Source organism: Rana temporaria, chromosome 8 (genome assembly GCF_905171775.1).
Source record: "Rana temporaria chromosome 8, aRanTem1.1, whole genome shotgun sequence".
Taxonomy (NCBI): domain Eukaryota; kingdom Metazoa; phylum Chordata; class Amphibia; order Anura; family Ranidae; genus Rana; species Rana temporaria.
In genome coordinates, this window is record NC_053496.1 from 178,380,242 (window position 1) to 178,404,499 (window position 24,258).

The 24,258-nt window shown below is 44.3% G+C and overlaps 1 protein-coding gene across 1 annotated transcript in view; it reads left to right on the forward strand.

The window, feature by feature from the left end:
* The window catches only part of LOC120910545 (zinc finger protein 850-like), a 71,927-nt gene that overhangs the window by 29,849 nt on the left and 17,820 nt on the right, over positions 1-24,258 (forward strand). Inside the window, 4 exon segments of the mRNA XM_040322300.1 lie at positions 34-175; positions 2,856-2,938; positions 19,968-21,524; positions 21,526-21,564. Coding sequence (XP_040178234.1) covers positions 34-175; positions 2,856-2,938; positions 19,968-21,524; positions 21,526-21,564 — 1,821 coding nt within the window.

Sequence of the window (24,258 nt, forward strand, 5' to 3'; positions counted from 1 at the left end):
ATTAATAGATGTTTTCTATTATTTTTGGTGTAGGGTGAAGAACGGATTAATATAAAAGCTGAGGTTAAAGAAGAAGAAGTAGAGACGTATGTGGGGAGTGATCAGCCATTCACAGAGGAGGTTGGGAGGACTATGAAGAGTGAACAGGAGAAAATGTTACTACTTAGCGACACAGGTAAGTGCAGGTCATGGAGTGAAGTATGATGAGAAGGAGGAACTGCCATTAGGGTAGAGGGAAGAGTGGTTGCTGGTGTTTGGGGTTCTGCAGGTAGGGGTGGCTTGGTACTTGGCGAACTGTACTAAGAAGCTGGGTTTCTAAATGAGGGCCCACTGTAACACGAAACCCTCCTGGCACCGTGCTTTTAACCACTTCAGCCCCGGAGGATTTGGCTGCCAAATGACCAGGCCACTTTTTGCGATTCGGCACTGCATCGCTTTAACTGACAATTGCGCGGTCGTGTGACGTGGCTCCCAAATAAAATTGACGTCCTTTTTTTCCCACAAATAGAGCTTTCTTTTGGTGGTATTTGATTACCTCTGCAATTTTTTTCCGCTATAAACAAAAATAGAGCGACAATTTTGAAAAAAAATGTAATATTTTTTTACGTTTTGCTATAATAAATATTCCCAAAAATCTTTAAAAAAAAAAATTCCACAGTTTAGGCCGATTCGTACTCTTCTACATATTTTTGGTAAAAAAAAACACAATTAGTGTTTATTATTTATTAATTGGTTTGCGCCAAAGTTATAGCGTCTATAAAATAGGGGATAGTTATATGACATTTTTTTTATGTTTTATTTTTTTACTAGTAATGGCGGCGATCAGCATCATGACTGTGACTTTATGGTTAACACAACGGACACTTTTGACACATTTTTGGTACCATTGTCACTTTTACAGCGATCAGTGCTATAAATATGCACTGATTACTGTGAAAATTGCGATGGCAGTGAAGGGGTTAACCACTAGGTGGCACTGAAGGGGTTAAGTGTGTCTTAGGGAGTAAATCTAACTGTTAGGGGGCGTGGCTACGAGTGACATGACACTGATCGCTGCTACCGATGATGCTTGTTTACACTGACCTCTCACCGTTCTGCAGCACTGTGACCCGATCGCAGGACACCGGTGGACGTCGAGGGTCCCGCGGGCACAGAGCTTGCGGCAGGGGCACGCGCCCGCACGGTAGCAATGTCAAAGTGACGTAAATATACGTTACTTTGCCGAGCGGTGCCATTCTGCCAACGTATATGTACAGGAGCCGGTCCTTAACCGATTAACAATGGCATGGCGCCTCGCATTGGTGGTTCACCTCTTCGCCTTTTGGGTTGGACACAGTGAGGTTCCGAGAATCCGCCACAGAGATGTTTGACATGATTTGGCAAGTTTACGGCGATGCTGCAATGGGTCCTTCGAGGTGTTTTTAGTGGCACTTGTGCTTCAAGGGCTAGAGAACATCACTGGAAGACAAGAGATCAAGAAGACCTTCTGATTTCTTTATTATTTCTTGTGATCTCCTGAAGAGATCAAACTAAAGAGCAGTAACGGACTGAAAAGCACAAGGCTCAAAAGTGTGAATCGTCTCTCACAAAACTTCTACTAACACAAGATTAGCAGAATGAGCCCAAAGGGTGGTGCACTTGGTATTGAACTTCCCTTTTATAGTGTCGTCATACGTCTTGTACATCACTGCATTCTTGGCGATCGGAATTTCCAACATTTGTGCGATCGTGTGTATGCAAGACAAGTTTGAGCCAACATCCATAGGAAAAAAATCCACGGTTTTGTTGTCGGAATGTCCGATCGTGTGTACGCGGCATAAGAGTAAGGCCGCGTAAACGCGATCGGAAATGACATCAAGAAAACCGTGGATTTTTCCAGACGGAATGTTGGCTCAAAGTTGTGTTGCATACACACGGTCACACAAAATTCCGAACGTCAAGAAAACTGTGACGTACAACACTACAACAAGCCGAGAAAAATTAGGTTCAAAGACTCCGAGCATGTGTCGAATTGATTCTGAGCATGCGTGCCGGAATTGCATACAGACGATCGGAATTCCCGTCGGAAAATCTTGAATTTTTGCTGTCGGAAATTCTGACAGAAAAAGTCTGATGGGGCCTACACACGGTCAGAATTTCCGACCAAAAGCTCACATCGAACTTTTCTTGGCGGAATTTCTGATCGTGTGTACGTGGCATTTCTGTCTGTGTTACTTTGGAAAGGAAGATACATTGTAAAGCATCGGGAAGAACTAGGGAACAATATGTACAATGCAGTTAACCGAATGAGGTTATGGAGTAAAGCATGATAATGAGGAAGAGCAGTCGGTTTGGGAGAGGGAAAGGTGGTGGCCGGTTCTTTTCTGTAGATGGAGATAGCTTGGCACTTGGCGAACTCTACTGAGCGGCTGGCCTTCTAATTTAGGGCCCTCCTTGGCACAAAACCCTTCATGGGACCATGCCTCAAAATGTCTTTCCAGTGCCAGGACAGGTGTCACTGGCAGGTGATGAGACATAATCCTTTTAGTGTGGGGCCTGGTGAAGTACTGTAGTTTGGACTTCAACCATGAGGTGACGGTAACCCACATGTGAGACAATATAAATGCTTCAGCATAAACTGCCTACAATCCGATTCCATGTACAGTGGAACCTCGGATTGAGAGTAATACTGTTAACGAGCGTTTCGCAATGTGAGCACTGTTTCTTGAAGAATCCTAACTCGGTTTTTGAGTGTTGTCTCGCAAAACTAGCAGGATTCAGGCCAAAGCGGTGTGCAGTACAAACTGGAGCTAAAACTCCAGTTATTTGTCATCTACTGAGATTATTTATATATTTTTCTTCCTTCTTTCCAACAGATGGATGTGATGTGAGGAATTCCTCGGAGAGACATCTTCTATTATCTGCTGATTGCAAGTCAGAAGATAATGTCATCACACAGGATCCTCCAGGAGGAAATCCAAATACACAACATATACATCACAGACCTTCCTGTCCGGAGACATCAATGGATCCCTCTGATCAGGGGGAATCTTCTCATCAATCACATACTATGATTGTAAATATCCATGTAAGATCTCACACTGCAGATAGATCAACAGATCCTTCTAATCCCGAGGAATCTTCCTCACCCCATGAAGGAGATCACCGAGGTGACCATCTATTCCCATGTTCAGAGTGCGGGAAATGTTTTACCCATAAAGAATACCTTGCCAAACATCAAAGAATTCACACGGGGGAGCGTCCTTATTCGTGCTCAGAGTGCGGGAAATCTTTCACTGTAAAAGGAAGCCTTGTTGCACACCAGAAAGTTCACACGGGGGAGCATTCATGTTCAGAGTGTGGAAAATCATTTGCTCAGAAAGGAAACCTTTTGCAACACCAGAGAATTCACACGGGTGAGCGTCCTTATTCATGTTCAGAGTGCGGGAAATCTTTTGCTCAGAAAGGAAACCTTGCAAAACACCAGAGATTTCACACCGGTGAGCGACCGTATTCATGTTCGGAGTGCGGGAAATCTTTCTCTAGAAAAGAGAACTTGTATGAACACCAGAGAAATTACAAGGGTGAGCGAAACTATTCATGTTCAGAGTGCGGGAAATCATTCTTTAAGAAAGATAATCTTTTTAAACACCAGAAAATTCACACAGGAGAGCGACCCTATTCATGTTTAGAATGCGGGAAGTCTTTCTTTAAGAAAGATAATCTTATTAAGCACCAGAGAATTCACACGGGTGAGCGTCCCTATTTGTGCTCGGAGTGCGGGAAATCTTTCACTCATAAAGTAGACCTTGGTATACATCAAAGAATTCATACAGGCGAGCATCCCTATGCATGTTCTGAGTGTGGGAAATCTTTCAATTATAAAGGAGACCTTGTTAAACATAACAGAATTCACACAGGTGAACGTCCTTATTCATGTTCAGAGTGCGGGAAATCATTCACTCATAAAGGCGACTTTGTTAAACATCAAAGAATTCATACTGGTGAGCGTCCTTATTTATGTTCAGAGTGCGGGAAATCTTTTGCTTATAAAGGAGACCTTGTTAAACATCAGAGAATTCACACAGGTGAGCAGCCTTATTCATGTTCAGAGTGTGGGAAATGTTTCAGTCATAAAGGAGACCTTGCAAAACACCAGAGAAGTCACACGGGTGAGCGTCCTTATTCATGTTCAGAATGTGGGAAATCTTTCAGTCACAAAGGCATCCTTGCCAAACATCAGAAAATTCACACAGGTGAGCGTCCTTATTCATGTTTACTCTGCGGAAAATCTTTCACTGAGAAAAATGTACTTCTTAGACACCAGAGAATGCACACGGGTGAGCGTCCTTTTTTATGTTCAGAGTGCGGGAGGTCTTTCTCTAAAAAAGAGAACCTGGATGATCACCAGAGAAAACACACAGGAAAGAATTCATGTTCAGAGTGCGGGAAATCTTTTACTACTAAAGGAAGCCTTGTTATACATCAGATAATTCACACAGGCGAGCGTCCTTTTTCATGTTCAGAGTGCGGGAAATCTTTCACTAAAAAAGGAGGGCTTGTTAGACACAAGCTAACTCACACGGGTGAGCGTCCTTATTCATGTATTGAGTGCGGGAAGTCTTTCAATCAGAAAGAAACCCTTGTTACACATCACAAGCTTTCACACCGCATTGTGTCCTCAATGAATTCAGACTGCGGGAAATCCTCCACAGAAAGAAGAACTCGGAGCGAAAGAACCTGACGATTATTTTGGCAAATGTACGATGGTTTTTACTGCTGGAATGTATTAATCCATAGCACAACTGTATAAAGAAAATTTTTCATTTATAAAGGGGATGCATCCTATCAAAAAGTGATATTAAATTGGTATGTGGAGTTTTGGCTTCTTGTATTTCTTGGAGTCTTCAATGTTGGAATGTGTCTGGTACAGTTTCTATCCCTACTTTGTGATATCCCCGAGAATGTAGTGTGGATGGTGGAGGAGAGCTGTCGGAGAATGTAGTGTGGATGGTGGAGGAGAGCTGTCGGAGAATGTAGTGTGGATGGTGGGGGAGAGCTGTCGAAAAATGTAGTGTGGACGATGGAGGAGAGCTGTCGGAGAATGTAGTGTGGAGGAGAGCTGTTGGAGAATGTAGTGTGGATGGTGGGAGAAGAGCTGTTGGAGAATGTAGTGTGGATGGTAGAGGAGAGCTGTCGGAGAATGTAGTGTGGATGGTGGAGGAGAGCTGTCGGAGAATGTAGTGTGGATGGTGGAGGAGAGCTGTCGAAAAATGTAGTGTGGACGATGGAGGAGAGCTGTCGGAGAATGTAGTGTGGAGGAGAGCTGTTGGAGAATGTAGTGTGGATGGTGGGAGAAGAGCTGTTGGAGAATGTAGTGTGGATGGTGGAGGAGAGCTGTCGGAGAATGTAGTGTGGATGGTGGAGGAGAGCTGTCGAAAAATGTAGTGTGGACGATGGAGGAGAGCTGTCGGAGAATGTAGTGTGGAGGAGAGCTGTTGGAGAATGTAGTGTGGATGGTGGGAGAAGAGCTGTCGGAGAATGTAGTGTGGATGGTGGGAGGAGAGCTGTCGGAGAATGTAGTGTGGATGGTGGAGGAGAGCTGTTGGAGAATGTAGTGTGGATGGTGGGAGGAGATCTGTCGGAGAATGTAGTGTGGATGGTGGGGAAGGGCTGTTGAAGAATGTAGTGTGGATGTGGAGGAGAGCTGTCTGAGAATGTAGTGTGGATGTGGAGGAGAGCTGTTGGAGAATGTAGTGTGGATGGTGGGAGGAGATCTGTCGGAGAATGTAGTGTGGATAGTGGGGAAGAGCTGTCGGAGAATGTAATGTGGATGTAGGAGGAGAGCTGTCTGAGAATGTAGTGTGGATGTGGAGGAGAGCTGTCGGAGAATGTAGTGTGGATGGTGGAGGAGAGATGTCGGAGAATGTAGTGTGGATGGTGGGGGAGATCTGTCGGAGAATGTAGTGTGGATAGTGGAGGAGAGCTGTCGGAGAATGTAGTGTGGACGGTGGAGGAGAGCTGTCAGAAAATGTAGTGTGGATGATGGAGGAGAGTTGTCGGAGAATGTAGTGTGGATGGTGGAGGAGAGCTGTCGGAGAATGTAGTGTGGATGGTGGAGGAGAGCCATCAGAGAATGTAGTGTGGATGATGGAGGAGAGCCATCGGAGAATGTAGTGTGGATGGAGGAGAGCTGTCGGAGAATGTAGTGTGGATGGTGGGGGAGAGCTGTCGGAGAATGTAGTGTGGATGGTGGAGGAGAGCCGTCTGAGAATGTAATGTGGATGGAGGAGAGCTGTCGGAGAATGTAGTGTGGATGGTGGGAGGAGAGCCGTCTGAGAATGTAGTGTGGATTGTGGAAGAGAGCTGTTGAAAAATGTTGTGTGGAGGATGGTGAGGGGCGAGTTTCACCCATGAACTTCTTGTTCACTCCCTACTTAAAGTGACCCCCTGTGTTCCTGTGCAACTCCACCCATCCCTAATTCTTCTGCATGTTTGTACTCTCCTGTCTGCTTAGACTGCATTATCCACTGACGAGTCCTGAGTCCCAGCTCTGCTGCAGACTTCTTCCAGCATACCTATTCTTAGTTCCAGTGGGAGGGCAGAGATCAGAGGCCTCCTTACCTTAGGAGCCAGATGACAAGGATCCGGTGAAGGGCTGCTACTCCTTACTCCGGGGCAGTTGCTTCTTCTCCCGGCTGAATTGGCCAGGAGTCCTAAGACTACCTGGTCAATCGGGACCCAGGACCCGCATCCTGATTTCCCCCGGAGGGGAATCAGGAAAACAATAGCAAATATTAATTTGCTATTGTCACTCAACTGGGTGGACTCAGGGCACAGTGCAGTCCATTGAGAGCCGGTCATACTCTCCTGTTATGCAAATTAGATGCATGAATCTAATTTGCATTAGTGTGAACCTAGCATACTAAGACCAGGGTTATGGTAAGAGAGCGATACAGTACCCACAGCTTCTGTCACAAGCTCATCACTTGTGAGACTTTCCATCTATGGGAGAGGTCTGCGGAGTGCAGACACGCTTCAGTGACTCTTAGCTCTGTGTCTATTGGTTCGTAGGATCACTTACAAGCGGTCAGCTCACACTGTACTGTGTTGTATCACAGAACTGACAACCTGGAGACTTTTGCTTTTGAGACTTATACAAGTTTTAAATAAACCTTTCATTTTTTATGATTGTGGGACTCCTATAATCTTCTTTGTTTTAGCGCTACTTCAAAGGATTTTCTCAGATTTGTTTTTTCTTTCACACCACTCCTGGTGTGCATGTCCTTTTAGCTGCCAATCAATGTTGATTTTTTAATACATGATATGTTTGCATCTTTTAGTTACACTTGCTTTTAGGTGCAATCTTACATTCGGACATTTTTGGCGCTGACTTTGTTTTGTTTGTCATTAAAAAAAATGCTAACCTTTACAATCACTTTAATAGGGTGACCAGACATCCCCGGTTTCTGGGGACAGTTCCCGGATTGAGGAAACTGTCCCTAGACCAAGTCTGTCCCCGGTTTTGTCTCTGGATTGGATTTGAACAGGAACTGGGGCAATTTAAAAAAAAAGTCAGTGCAGAATAAAAAAAATCTTAATTACGCCGCTCCTACTAGCTTAGGGGGGTGTATTTTTTTCCATTATCTGTGCCCCTTTCTGATTATCATGTGCTGGTCGGAGCGGAGGGAATATTTCTTCAGTTTCGGGTGCCCATTCAATTTGCATGTTCTTCTGCCTTGACTCAAGTCCCGGCCAGCCGCCTGCCTATCTCCTTGCCTTCCCTGGCGGAGTGATCCTCCTCGGCTCCCCACCTAGTAGTAGCCGGGAGCCCGGGGAGTAAGACTTGACAGGCTGTGAGGTGGGTGGCGACAGGCAGAGAGTCGCTGATTGCCACCATTACTAGTAAAAAAAAAAAAATTGTCCCTGGATTTCATTTAAAAAATCTGGTCAACTTACACTTTAACATACTTAATTTGTCTGGGCCAGATTCTCAGAAGAGTTACGACGGTGTATCTCAGGAAACACCGTCGTATCTCTGTTTTTTGACCCGGGTATCTATGCGAGTGATTCCTAGAATCATTTTCGCATAGATACGGCCAAGATCCGACAGGTGTAAGTGACTTACACTGTCGGATCTTAAATGTAATTCGCCGCTGGCCGCTAGGTGGCGTTTACGTTCAGGTCTCATTTGACTATGCAAATGAGCGTGATACGCCGATTCCCGAACGAATTTGCGTCGCGTAGTCGTCGCTTACGTCGTTTCCGTAGGCGTAAGGTTACCCCTGCTATATGAGGGGTAACCTCTCGCCAGTCCGCCATGTTAAGTATGGCGTCGGGTCCGCGTCGTCTTTTCCCGTCGGGTACGTCGTTTTCCTAAGTCGTTCTTGAATACGACTTTACGTCAATGACGCACACGTCGGTGTCATTGACGTTTTCCGTCGTGAGCTGGAGCATGCGCACTGGGCTTTTTTTCAGCCCGGCGCATGCGCAGTTCAATCGAAGCGGGAGCGCGCTTAATTTAAATACAAGCCGCCCCTTCTGAATTACGAGGGGATACGCCGGGCCATTTACACTATGCCGCCGCAAATTACAGAGCAAGTGCTTGAGGAATACGGCACTTGCTCCAGTAAGTTGCGGTGGCGTAGTGTAAATGGCTTACGCTACGCCAATGCACAATCTACCAGAATCTGGCCCATTGTGAGTGGGAAAGTGGCCACCGTACAATACGATGGGTGGCCCTCCGGCCAGGAACAAAAATTCCTCTGGTCCTAGCCAAAAGGCTCGGCCCTGAAGGCAGGTGTCAAAAAGTGTGTGTGGAGATCAGTGACCTAAGGTGCCACACGATGAGTGCCCCTTTCAAACACTCGTGCAATGTATGGCACCCCTGGACTGCCACTCCAGGGGCACTATCTCCACAGGCTTTTCAATGGTCCCTGACCCCAGGTCCGGACCGGCAGCACCCTTCCCAGCCAGGAAGGTAGGAGAAGAGGTCGGGGAGAGCCCACTTAAGCAGGCTACTACCCACAACCTCCAACTCTCCAACCTAATTACATTCGGGAAATACTACCCGCCCCTCCCGGGAAAAGGAGGAGCAAGGGTTCTCTCCCGAACAACTGACTGGGGCAGACACCACCAAAACCAGGCCAAAGGCCAGGGACCCGGCCCTTCAGCTTCGACCTCATGCCTCTCTGTCCCGATCAGAAGGCTTCCACCTCCACACCAACAGGCTTAGCGTCCACAAACTGCCATCCCTTTCCCTCTGCCCAGGTACTGGGGACAGTCAGTTTAGCACCACCTATTGGCAACTGATAAGAACAGATTTTTTTTGAAAAGCCTATGGCGTGTGAACACACCCAAAAACTCCACCCGTTTGTTCACAAAAACGTGCAGACGGGTGCAACGTCAAGTGGTCCTCCTGTGAAGAGGGACCCAAACCCTGATCCCCCGGGGCGTTAGGCTCCAGACGGGGACTGAGGTACTGTGGTCCGAGCAACCGAAGTCGACACGGACCCAACTTCCTCGGAGGGACTACCGAAACAGAACCCTCCCAGTACTAGGTGGGGCTCCCCCGAAGGGAGACCCCATGAGAGCAGGGGAACTAAGCCAGAAGGCCATGTCCACCCACTCCCAAGACTGATAAGAACAGATACTACACTTGATCTTAGCCATGTTGGGCCGAGAATAAAGCATTCAGAAAATACTACTGGCTGATTGGACATTCGTTTACTGCTCTGCTCACTACAAACACCCTAGACAACGATAAGAAGGTAACTCAATACGCCGATCCCAAATCAACCAGCGGCTCCTTCGGGGGTAGCGCTACACATATCAAAACATTTTACAATGTGTTTACTTTGTTATTGTTCCTGTAAATTCCTACATTTCCCAGTCTGCTTTGCTGAATGATGCAGTGCTTCCTCTGTCCTCTAGAACTCTCTCTGCTCTCAAAATGGTCACTAAACAATACACACAGGCTTTGCAGAGATGCATTGTGGGTAAATGGGAGTTACTAATACAGAGAGGTGGTTTCTAGCTAAAAAAACGCTAACACCAAAATATGCTAAAAAACGTTGAAAAAGGCTGAAAACTATTGAAAAACTCACTGCCAAGCTAATGACGTTTTAATAACGTTATTTTAACGTCCAGTGTGCATGAGGCCTGAAAATAGACGTGAATTCCCCTTTAAATAAACATTACTTTTACAATGGAGATCTTTTCCTATTATATTGCGTAGAACAAGGAGACGGGAAGAGTGTGATTGTACGGACACAGGGAGTGATACCACAGCTGGGGAGGAAGTGATGTCAGGAGCAGACAGGAAGTGAGTTAGCTTATGAACAGGAAGTGATGTAGGGGGCCAGAAAAACTTCCGGGTGAGGTGTGAGGCCGTAGAGAGAAGACTGTACATGTGGCAGCAGAGGAGGTAATAAGATCTTATTTTATTTTTACACTGAATAACCCCCCCGTCATGTCCGTCCTCTTCCTCTTTTCTTCCTAACTGTGATGTTTCATGTTGAATTTATTTGGTATTTATTAACACAACACAGACACAAAACCTCCCTCACTTTTGGACAAAGGATTTACAATGAACCTCTACTTGCCTATGAGTTCTAATGACCAGCGAGGCCGCTATATTATCTGTCTACAGAGATCAGAGTCTTGTATGGATCACATTAATGAGGATGGATGAGAATCCAAGTCACATGACTGAAAGGAAAACAAACCATCTCCAGTCCAGACCATTTCTGACATTTCTCGTCTACATATAAAAATCTATTTTTATTTATTTTTTTTGCTAGAAAATGACTTAGAACCCCCAATTGTTATACATTTTAAGCAGAGGCCCTCCTGGAGAATAAAATGGTTGTTGTCACAATTTTTTTTATGACATTTGCGCTGTGATTTATCAAACGTAAATTTTCTGAAAAAATACAGGGGTAGATTCAGAGCAGAGTCCGGCCGGTCGTATCTATGTGCCTGATTCATAGAATCAGTTACGCATAGATTTCCCTAAGATCCGACCGGCGTAAGTGTTTTACACCGTCGTATCTTAGGTTGCATATTTACGCTGGCCGCTAGGTGGCGCTTCCATAGATTTACGCCAGGAATATGCAAATGAGCTAGATACGCCGATTCAGAAACGTACGTCCGGCCGGCGCATTTTTTTTACGTCGTTTACGTTAGGCTTTTTTCGGCGGAATAGTTACCCCTGCTATATGAGGCGTATCCTATGTTAAGTATGGCCGTCGTTCCCGCGCCGAGTTTTGAAAATTTTGCGTAAGTCGTTCGCGAATAGGGCTGGACGTAATTTACGTTCACGTCGAAAGCAATGACGATTTGCGGCGGAATTTTGAGCATGCGCCGTTCGTAAAAAAAAAACGTCAAATGGGCGGGGTCACAGTTAATATACATAAAACACGCCCACATCATCCACATTTGAATTAGGCGGGCTTACGCCGACACAGATACTTTACGCCGCCGTAACTAAGGGCGCAAGTTGTTTCTGAATACAGAACTTGCGCCCTAAATTACAGCGGCGTAACGTATCTGAGATGCGTTACGCCGGGCGGACAGATAGACCATTCTATCTGAATCTACCCCACACGTTAATAAATTTTAGTGCACACAAATACAATATAATACCCATTTGTTGTGGTAAAACATAAAGATGATGTTATGGCACGTTAATAGATACCTTCCATGTCACAGGACGGGAGGTAATTTAACATAGAATTTCACCTAAAGACTAACTATTCATAAAAATGCTCCCCCCCCCCCCCTTCAGACACCTATACTAACTGTTCTGGGTAGAACAACTGTATATACTTACCTAGTTTAACCTCTTGCCGCCCGCCGCAAGCAGATATACGTCTGCAGCATGGCATGGGCAGGCAAAGGGACGTACCTGTACGTCCCCTTTAAGAAGCGGTTGTTGCGGCTGAGATCTCTGTGAGCGCGTCCCTCGGACTCGATCACTATGGGCATACCCGCGATCGTCTCACAGAGACATAGAACGGGAAGATGTTAGTGTAAACACATCTCCCCGTTCTGCCTAGCTGACGCTGTCACTGATCGTGTTCCCTGTCATCGGGAACACGATCAGTGACGTGTCACAGCAAGCCACGCCCCCTACAGTAAGAATCATGCTTTAGGGAACACTTGACCCCTACAGTGCCACCTAGTGGTTAACCCCTTCCCTGCCATTTTATTTTCACAGTAATCAGTGCATTTTTATAGCACTGATCGCTGTAAAAATGACTGGTCCCAAAAATGTGTCCGATGTGTCCGCCACAATGTCGCAGTCATGATAAAAATCGCAGATCGAATAAAACTGTTATAAATATATCCCCTATTTTGTAGATGCTATAACTTTTGCGCAAACCGATCAATAAACGCTTATTGCGTTACAGAGGAGGTCTAGGGCTAGAATTATTGCTCTCGCTCTACCAATCGCAAAGATACCTCACATGTGTGGTTTGTACACCGTTTACATATGCGGGCGCTGCTCACGTATGTGTTTGCTTCTGCGCGCAAGCTTGTCGGGACGGGGTGCGTTTTCTGGCTCCTAACTTTTTTAGCTGGCTCCTAGATTCCAAGCAAATTTGTCAACCCCTGAGGTAGGCATTGAGTGAGTGAGAAATTTGTAAAGCGCAACACATGCGAACTGAATCGCCTCTGGGCGCTGTAACCATTCCTAGGGTAAGGAACCCCTTGACCTCAGAAGAGATGGGTTTTAATCTTTCTCCTGAAGGCCAAGTAGTCCGACTCCAGTCGGATGGTGGTTGGTAGTGCATTCCACAGCCGAGGTCCTTGGACTGCAAATCTTCGATCTCCTTTGGACTTGTATCGAGTAGGTTTTGATTGGTGGATCGCAGAATGCGATTGGGGTTATGGGCTTTTATTTTTTCGCGTAGATATTGGGGGGCGTTGCCTTGAATACACTTATGTATTAGGCAGAGTGCCTTGAAAGTGATTCTGTCTTTTACTGGCAACCAATGAAGGGATCTCGGTGAAGGTGAGATTGATTCCCATGTTTTTTTTCCCAGTCACTAGTCGAGCGGCCGTATTTTGAACGACTTGCTGACGAGTGATTTGGTATTTGGGGAGTCCTAGATAGAGGGCATTTGCGTAGTCGAGTCTGGAATTGATGATTGTTCCCACCACGACTGCAATGTCCTCTTTCGGGATAAAGGGGGTAAGTCTGCCTAGTAGGCGCAGCAGATGGTGGGATCCGGACTACTGACCCTATTTGTGCATCCATTGTTATGTAGGTGTCAAAAATGACTCAGAGACTTTTGACTTTGGTGCTAGGGGTGATAGTTTTGCCCAGAATGGGCGGGGGAGTCCATGTTGACGCGGGGTGATTTTTTCAGTTGGCGTGAAACAGGAGAAGTTCTGTTTTCGAGCCGTTGAGTTTGAGATAACTGTTTGTCATCCAGTCATCTATTAGAGTAAGGCATTTCTCTAGTCCAAGAGAATGATCCTTTTTGTTGCAGATGCGGAAATACAGTTGTGTGTCGTCTACATAGGAGTGGTAAAGTAACTTCTGGTTACTGATGATTTCAAAGAGAGGGCGAAGATAGATATTGAACAATACGGGCGACAAAGGGAATCCCTGAGGGACTCCGCATTATACCGTACGTTTAGCATTAGCTAGAATTCTACTTTAAACCTGGAGGTAATCTAGCTGCTTATGGGGGGGGGGGGGGGATTCTGAGAGGATCACATGACATCAGTAAATTTTAATAATAAAACACCATTGTGACCAGAAAGGTGAGGAGGATCCTGTGAGCTCACATGACATTAGCGTTTTCTTTTAATACAGTGTGTCCCATCAGTGAAGTCTGGTGACCCTTTAACCATCACAGCACCTTCACCTCATTTGGTCACACCATCCCTCACCATCATCAGGTAGGTGGGACTGAGCAATTAAAATGCAAAACCTATGAGATGACATTTATATAACCTCTTGGTCCATTTTATAAATGAATTTTATCACCTTTTGTGTTTTAGGTTGAGAGATTTCCCCCTCCTCTGTATTGTTGGGATTCCATACAGGAGGATCACGCCATCCCTTACCAGGTTCAGGTAGGTAGGACTGGGCATGTAGACCTAAATCTATATTTTAAGCTACGAGATTATATTTTTCTCTGCAATCTCTTACTTCATTTTATAAATGTATTTTATCTCCTTTAGGGTGAGGAACTGAAAGACATCAAAGTTGAGGTTAAAGTAGAAAAAGAAGAGATGTTTGGGGATCAGCAGTCTATGGAGGAGGGAGGTCCTCTGTATTCCCGGGATTCCACACAGGAAGGTCACACCATCTCTCACCATCATCAGGTAGGTGTAAGAGCATTTTTTTTTTTCACGATCGTGTGTATGCAAGGCAGGCTTGACAAGAATCACGTCGAGAAAAACGTTGTTTTTCCCTTGACTTGAAAAATGGTCGTGTGTACGCGGCTTTATGTACAGGTACTGCAAGAGCCTGATACCAGGTCCCATTCAGGTACTTGCACTGCTTAGATTTATTTAAAAATAAAAAAACCCACACATGTAATGGTGTAGTAGGAAATGCAGAGCTTTTGTCATTTGTGTCTTTTAAATCTGTCTGGGAATCGGCTTTAAAATATATTTTCTATTATTTTTGGTGTAGGGTGAAGAACAGATTAATATAAAAGCTGAGGTTAAAGAAGAAGAAGAAGTAGAGACGTATGTGGGGGGTGATCAGCCGTCCACGGAGGAGATTGGGATGATTATGAAAAGTGAACAGGAGGACATTTCTCCATCTATTAACACAAGTAAGTATAGGCACTGTGGAACAAATGGTTCAGTCTCATTTTACATCAGAGTATAAGAATTGTAGTTTAAGAAAACTGTTAGATAATTACCAGATCTTCACATCACCCTGTAGACAGGTGCTAAAAAGTCAAATATGTGTTTGCCTCCTAAAGGTGTGGAAAGGGTTGACACTTGGTGCTGTGATGTGCCACCTTCTGCTTCTGAAGTGATATACGTGGTCTGTCCATGTATGGGAGGTGATCAGTAAGGACGCCGTAAAGATGTGAACTGAACTGTGTGGTGGAGTTTCCCCTTAGCGGGACCCCAGGATGGGTTCTGAGGACTGGTACTGTGTTCTATAAGAGAGAGGGGGTGAAAATGCAATTATCAAGTAATGTGAAAAATATACTACAGCGCTAATTAAATAATCAATTCCACGTGCACCTAAATAAAAAAACAAATAATATAGCTGCTTTCTTGAGTGATACCAAATCCAAACAGTGAAACATATAAAATATAGATGCGCTAATATTAACTTAAAAGGTGATAAAACGTACAAAGAAAAACTAATCAGGGAGAATACTCCATAAACTGTGAATTACTAATATGTCCTTAATTAGTGCACAGTGATTAGCAGGATTCCATGCAGGGAAAAAATCACTCTCTTCAATCTGAATGCTAATCCAGCCCTCCACCGCTGTGATCAGATGATACAGGCACTCACAGACAGGGATTGCATGAAAGAAAAGAGAAAAAATCTCATTGCGCAATATTCGATGACAGATCAAAAAATGTAATCAGAGCATTGACATATGCACTCACGAATCCCGGCTTTCAGTAAAGCATGAAAACGCCACTCAGTATGTTGTTTCCTCAGCTCGATCCGATGCACTCGGATTCGATCGCAGGCTCCTCCCTACGCGTTACGTCACAGGCACGCGACTTACCCATGAGTAAGTCGCGTGCCTGTGACGTAACGCGTAGGGAGGAGCCTGCGATCGAATCCGAGTGCATCGGATCGAGCTGAGGAAACAACATACTGAGTGGCGTTTTCATGCTTTACTGAAAGCCGGGATTCGTGAGTGCATATGTCAATGCTCTGATTACATTTTTTGATCTGTCATCGAATATTGCGCAATGAGATTTTTTCTCTTTTCTTTCATGCAATCCCTGTCTGTGAGTGCCTGTATCATCTGATCACAGCGGTGGAGGGCTGGATTAGCATTCAGATTGAAGAGAGTGATTTTTTCCCTGCATGGAATCCTGCTAATCACTGTGCACTAATTAAGGACATATTAGTAATTCACAGTTTATGGAGTATTCTCCCTGATTAGTTTTTCTTTGTACGTTTTATCACCTTTTAAGTTAATATTAGCGCATCTATATTTTATATGTGAAAATGCAATTATGATTCCGTATATTGCACAAATGTTCCTAATAAGCATGTACATAACTGTGAATATACAGTTGTGCTCAAAAGTTTGGATCGCGTGGAAATATTTTTAAAATTTTGGCATTGACATTTAAAATATGACTGATCATGCCAAAAAAAAAATGAAAATTTTCCTATCAAATACTTACCGTAATTTTCTTTTGGATGGACGGTGTACTGAGCTGTATGTGTGCTGCACTGTATTTCCTGATATGTAAACAAATAATGCATTCTGGATGCAGGCCAACTGATCGGCTGGCCGATTAATCGATTATGAAAATAGTTGACAACTACAGTGGAACCTTGGTTAAGAGCAACTTGGTTTGAGAGCATTTTGATTTGCGAGCAACTTTTTAAAAAAAATTCTGACTCGGTTTGCGAGTGTTGACTCGCAAGACGAGCAGAATTCAGGCTAAATAGGCCCGCAGTACCTCATTTGGCCTGAGGTATAGGGGCGCAGGACCCGAACAGAGCTGAAAATAGGCCTGCAGTACCTCATTTGGCCTGAGGTACGGGGGCGCAGGAGCCGAACATTGGCCTGCAGTACCTCATTTGGCCTGAGGTACGGGGCGCAGGACCCGAGCCAAAGTGTCCTCGTTTTCGGCACTCTGGCCGAATTCGATATTGCATCCCATTGAAGTCAATGCGGAACAAATTATTTTAGTTTCCATTGACTTCAATGGGAAAACTCCCTTTGATATGCGAGTTCTTTGGATTACAAGCATTCTCCTGGAACGGATTATGCTTGTAATCCGAGGTTCAACTGTATTTTCAAAATTGATAGTTTTTTGGCCCCAGTACTGTTCATTCACTTATTAAGAAGTGCAAAATTCGGGGATCTCTTGAAGCCAAGGTCAGGTAGACCGAGAAAGATTGCAGCCACAACTGTCAGAAGAATTGTTCGGAATACAAAGAAAAACCCACAAGTAACCTCAGGAAAAATACAGGCTGCTCTGGAAAAAAGAAGGTGTGATTGTTTTCAAGGAGCACATTACGATGATACTTGGTCAAAAATGAGCTACATGGTTGAGTTGCTAGAAAGTAGCCATTATAGCGCCAGTGCCAAAAAAAGCCCAGTTACGATGTGCCCGACAACACCTTGACACGCCTCACAGCTTCTGGCACACTGTAATCTGGAGTGACAAGGCCAAAATAAAGTATTATGGTCACAAAGTGCTTTGTATTCTATAGCAACAAGAATACCATCCCCACTGTGAAGCATGGTGGTGGCTCACTGATGTTTTGAGGGTGTGTGAGCTATAAAGGTACGGGGAATCTTGTGAATTTGATGACAAGAGGAACGCAGCATATAAAAAAAAGAAAATACTGGCAGACAATTTGCATTCTTCTGCATGAAAGCGGGACATGGGACACACTTGAACTTTTCAGCATGACAATGACCCTAAGCACAAGGCCAAGTTGACACACTAGTGGTTACAGCAGAAAACTAGTGTACACTAGTGGTTACAGCAGAAAAAGGTGAGGGTTCTGGAGTGGCCATCGCAGTCTCCTGACTTTACAGTGTACTGTGATATAAGAAAGGGTGAGGTACTGTTGAATTCAGATGGTGATGGACTCTGATATAAGGGGGGGGTTGGGTTGTTTGGACATCTGCTTATAATTATGAGAATAATACAATTCTATGCCAGTTGAGGAGCGTCGCATACCGCTGGTATCATCCACAAGAAACTTTACTGGAGGCTCGAGCCCTGTACACCCGGGCCAGAATCTCGTCAGGAAAAAAAACGTTGTTTTTCCTGACGAGATTCTTGGCAAGAACCTCTTGCCGCCCGAGTGTACAGACACTCCTTTCAAAAGAACCGCGGTCAGAACCATGTCAGAACCATCAGAGCAGTCTCCAAAAAAGTTTCTTGTGGATTATACCAACCGTGCAACCCTCCTTTTCAGACTTGCATCATCTGCTGCAAGAGTGTGAGTGGTCTGTACCTGCCCATCACAGCTTAGAGTGGTACTAAACCCAGGACTCTGCATTCACTATATCTGGCCTCCCACAGAACATGGAAATGCAATAATTTTTGTAAATCTAAACTGCTAAATACCTTTTCTCATCAGCAGTATATAGCAGTGACTTCTCTCAGTGTCTGGTTAAAGCTTGTAAAGAGGAGTTTTCATACTCCACTGGTTGTCCTTCCAGTATCCACAGTAGAACCCCTGACCCTCTGTCTGTACAGTGCTGATTGGCCCTATCCTGATCACATGCACTCTCCCAAGAAAAAAAAAAAAACTCTAGCAATACACACCAAACTGAGCATGTGCAGCCTGACTCCAGTAACTCGGTCTTATCTGGACCTGTTTTGGAGTCAGTAGAGGAAGAGTAGGATCTGTGCATACAGGATCAAACAGCCTTTTTACACAATGCAGAGGATTAGCCCCTTAGGTTCCACAGTGAGAATAACTAACATGCTTTACTGAATATACAGACTGATTTTACTGATGTGGGTTTAGCAACACTTTAATGCCGCGTACACACGATCGGATTTTCCGTCGGAAAAACCTTGGATGTTTTTTCCGACGGAATTCCGCTCAAGCTTGGATGCATACACAAAAGTTCTCTGAACTTTCGATCGTCAAGAACGCGGTGACGTACAACACTACGATGAGCCGAGAAAATTAAGTTCAGTGCTTCCGAGCATGCATCGAATTGTTTTCCGAGCATGCGTCTGGTGGAAATTCTGACAGCAAAAGTCCGATGGAGCGTACACACGGTCGGAATTTCCGTCCAAAAAGCTCACATCTGACCTTTCTTGTTGTAATTTCCGATCGTGTGTACGCGGCATTAGTCTAAAGTTATTACTAAGTCCAGTAACAATCAAATGCAGAGGCAGTAATTTAACATGATACAGACTAGATACATTTATATAGTCTTACAGATACAAATGGTCCTTTTGAGGCCAACCATAATGTTGATGTAGCCCCTGGTGAAATTGAGCTTGACACCCCTCCTGTACACCATATGAAAGGTCCATCTCCATTCCTCAATATAACGTCATGTTCCCAACAAATGAGGAGGAGATACTGTACACCATATGAAAGGTCCATCTCCATTCCTCAATATAATGTCATGTTCCCAACAAATGAGGAGGAGATACTGTACACCATATGAAAGGTCCATCTCCATTCCTCAATATAACGTCATGTTTCCACAAACTGACCTGGCATCCCCATTATTCCCTATAGCTGTCATTAATGCACAATGGAATGTTACCCAGTGTGTCATAGTTGTTTTGGGTGTTTTATATCTTTTAACTGGTTTGTTTTCATATTTTGATGTTACAATTGTACCAAAATCCATACCAGAGCTCTGTGAACCTGTTGAATGTTAGACCAACATGACTCTTCTATTAATGAATTTTACAAAAGTGTTCACACTGGAGTCCATAAAGGATATGAAAATTCTTTATAATTTAAAATCCAAACAAATAGTGGCAATCTGATGTCGTAACAAATCAAAAATGCATTTTAGCTAGTGAAGACTCAGGGCTGGCTGACACCATGCCCACACATGAACCACGCATGGATTCGGTGTGAAGACTTTTTGGAGGGAGAACAGGAGCCCAGCTGTGAGATCGGCATCTCCATTTATTCCACTGACGGGGGGGAGGAGCTAAAACTCCAGTTATTTGTCATCTACTGAGATTTTTTTATATATATATATATTTTTTTTTACTTCTTTCCAACAGATGGAGGTGATGTCAGGAATTCCTCGGAGAGACCTCTTCTATTATTATTGTGCTATAGTAATTTCATCACACAGGATCCTCCAGGAGGAAATCCAAATACACAAAATATACATCACAGACCTTCCTGTCCGGAGACATCAATGGATCCCTCGGATCACACGGGTAAACGTCCTCATTCATGTGCAGAGTGTGGGGAATCTTTCACTGGTATAAGAGGCCTTGTTATTCATCAGAGAATTCACAAGGGGGCGCGTCTTCATTCATGTTCAGAGTGTGGGAAATCTTACACTCGTAGAAGACGCCTTGTTATTCATCAGAGAATTCACACGGGTGCGCGTCTTCATTCATGTGCAGAGTGTGGGAAATCTTTCACTAGTAGAAGTGGCCTTGTTATTCATCAGGGAATTCACACGGGTGAGCGTCCTTATTCATGTTCAGAGTGTGGGAAATCTTTCATTGGGAAAAAGGATCTTGTTGAACATCAGAGAATTCACACGGGTGAGCGTCCCTATTCATGTTCAGAGTGCGAAAAAGCATTCACTTGTAGAAGCAATCTTGTTCAACATCAGAGAATTCACACGGGTGAGCGTCCCTATTCATGTTCAGAGTGTGGAAAATCTTTCATTTGGAAAAGGGATCTTGTTGAACATCAGAGAATTCACACTGGTGAGCGTCCTTATTCATGTTCAGAGTGCGGGAAATCTTTCATTCACAAACAGGATCTTGTTGAACATCAGAGAATTCACACGGGTGAGCGTCCCTATTCATGTTCAGAGTGCGAAAAAGCATTCACTTGTAGAAGAAAGCTTGTTCAACATCAGAGAATTCACACGGGTGAGCGTCCCTATTCATGTTCAGAGTGCGAAAAAGCATTCACTTGTAGAAGAAAGCTTGTTCAACATCAGAGAATTCACACGGGTGAGCGTCCTTATTCATGTTCAGAGTGCGGGAAATCTTTCATTCACAAACAGGATCTTGTTGAACATCAGAGAATTCACACGGGTGAGCGTCCCTATTCATGTTCAGAGTGCGAAGAAGCATTCACTTGTAGAAGAAAGCTTGTTCAACATCAGAGAATTCACATGGGTGAGCGTCCTTATTCATGTTCAGAGTGTGGAAAATCTTTCATTAGGAAACCCTCCCTTGTTCAACATCAGAGAATTCACACGGGTGAGCGTCCTTATTCATGTTCAGAGTGCGGGAAATCTTTCACTCAGAAAAAATACCTTGTTACACACCAGAAAATTCACACTGGTGAGCGTCCTTTTTCATGTTCAGAGTGCAGTAAATCTTTCACTGAGAAAATAACCCTTGTTAAACACCAGAGAATTCACACTGGTGAGCGTCCTTATTCATGTTCAGAGTGCGGAAAATCTTTCACTCAAAAAGCACACCTTGTTACACACCAGAAAATTCACACTGGTGAGCTTCTTTATTCATGTTCAGAGTGCAGTAAATCTTTCACTCGGAAAGGAACCCTTGTTAAACACCAGAAAATTCACACAGGTGAGCGTCCCTATTCATGTTCAGAGTGCAGTAAATCTTTCACTGAGAAAATAACCCTTGTTAAACACCAGAAAATTCACACAGGTGAGCATCCTTTTTCATGTTCATAGTGCAAAAAATCTTTTTGTAAAAAAAAAAAAAAATAATCTTGTCCAACACCAGAAAGTACAATGTAGTGTATGGCAGAAGGAGAGTTGTCGGAGAATGTAGTGTGGACGGTGGGGGAGAGCTGTCGGAGAATGTAGTGTGGATGGTGGAGGTGAGCTGTCGGAGAATGTAGTGTGGATGGTGGAGGAGAGCTGTCAGAGAATGTAGTGTGGATGGTGGAGGAGAGCTGTCGGAGAATGTAGTGTGGATAGTGGAGGAGAGCTGTCTGAGAATGTAGTGTGGATGGTGGGAGGAGAGCTGTCGGAGAATGTAGTGTGGATGGTAGAGGAGAGCTGTCAGAGAATGTAGTGTGGATGGTGGGAGGAGATCTGTCAGGGAATGTAGTGTGGATGGTGGAGGAGAGCTGTCGGAGAATGTAGTGTGGATGGTGGAGGAGAGCTGTCGGAGAATGTAGTGTGGATGGTGGAGGAGAGCTGTCGGAGAATGTAGTGTGGATGGTGGGAGGAGAGCTGTCGGAGAATGTAGTGTGGATGGTGGAGGAGAGCTGTCGGAGAATGTAGTGTGGATGGTGGAGGAGAGCTGTCGGAGAATGTAGTGTATATGGCAGAAGGAGAGCTGTCGGAGAATGTAGTGTGGGCGGTGGGGGAGATCTGTCGGAGAATGTAGTGTGGATGGTGGGAGGAGATCTGTCGAAAAATGTAGTATGGATGGTGGAGGAGAGCTGTCGGAGAATGTAGTGTGGATGGTGGAGGAGAGCTGTCGGAGAATGTAGTGTGGATGGTGGAGGAGATCTGTCGAAAAATGTAGTGTGGATGGTGGGGGAGATCTGTCGGAGAATGTAGTGTGGATGGTGGAGGAGAGCTGTCTGAGAATGTAGTGTGGATGGTGGGAGGAGAGCTGTCGGAGAATGTAGTGTGGATGGTGGAGGAGAGCTGTCGGAGAATGTAGTGTGGATGGTGGGAGGAGAGCTGTCGGAGAATGTAGTGTGGATGGTGGAGGAGAGCTGTCGGAGAATGTAGTGTGGATGGGGGGAGCTTCCAGAGAATGTAGTACAGACATTGAGAAAAGAGATACAACACGGGGTGCATAGTTAGTGATGTGGACAGTGCTGAGGGAACAATGTGTGGTGAGGATGTAGATACTGATAATAATGGAATGTTCCTACCAGCGTGCCACGTTGAGATCTTTTCTGCATTGCCGTGTAATACTCCAGAAGAGACTGGATCTGGTAAGAGCTGCAAATCCTGTAGTAGTACATTCATTTCTGGTGATAGAATTCTCCAGCACTGTAGGTCGGGCTAATTAATCAGATCTGGTTTCTACGCACTGAACACTGTCAGGAAACATATGGTAGAATCCCAGACGAAAAACTGAATTTTTTTTTATTATCTTTTGATAAAAATGGAAAATAAATTATCCACCAAATAGAGCGACTATAGAAGAAGAATTTACAGTGATGTCAAATCTGTAGGTTTACAATGAAGGGGCTTGAAGGATATTCATGAAATAAGTACTGTTTTTATATTGATTACAATTTAGAAACGCTGTTAAAAATATAATATCTTCATACGATTAAAAATATAATATCTTCATACAATTAAAAATATAATATCTTCATACAATTAATGTGTGTACTATAAGAATTTGTGCATCACTTACCGTTTGTTTTTCATTCTTTTGCCATAATTATAAATAGGGATGAGCCAAACGTAGACCTGGGTTTGATTCAGCGCAGGTTCAGCAAATGTTACTGACGTTTGCATCCTGAAGCCGAACCTAATGCCACGCACACACCATCGTTTTTCGTCATGAAAAAAACACAAAGTTTTTCAGCATGTAGAAAAAAACGAAGTTTTTCCCAACTTCATCATTAAAACGACGTTGCCCACACACGGTCGTTTTAAAAAAAAGCTCTAGCAAAGGGCGGTGACGTACAACACATACGACGACACTATAAAGGGGAAGTTCCATGCAGATGACGCCACCCTTGGGGCTGCTTTAGCCGATTCCGTGTCAGTAAAAGACGATTCGCGCTTTTCAGTCTGTTACAGCGTGATGAATGTGCTTACCCCATTACGAACGCTAGTTTTACCAGAACGAGCGCTCCCGTCTCATAACTTGCTTCTGAGAATGCGCTGGGTTTTTCACGTCGTTTTAGCCCACACACGATCATTTTTTACAACCCGAAACACGACAACGTTTAGAACGTCGTGAAAAAAATAGAGCATGTTCGGAAAAAAAATTGTCCGTTTTTCAGAACCCGAAAAATGCTCTGAAGCCCACACACGGTCATTTGAAATGACATTTTTAAAAAACCCGAAAGACGATCGTGTACGCGGCATGATATCTCGGTAATGGCCATTTTCTGGGCTATTAGGCAAGGGATTGTCGAAGAACAGAGAGCTGGGTAGTGGCCTGAGAGATATGAACCAAAGCTAAAAAAATATAAAAAACTATCTTGCAGCTGGAAGAGGGTCTTTTTATGCATCTTTAGGGTCAATATTAAAAAAATAAATACAAATTCCTTCACGCTGCTTGCTTAGGGATGCCCAAAAACTGTACATGATTTCTCAGTGACCTCATATTGTGGCATCAAATTGCTTGTGTAATTAATTTTATTTGGCCTTCAGGTTTTGGCCGAGCTGAGATGGTTGTAATTGTAATCTCATAGTTATTGTACTTTATTTCTGATTATTTTTTATAATAAATTTTGCCTGAAGGAGACTTCTTCAGTCACAAAGCTTTGCTGAC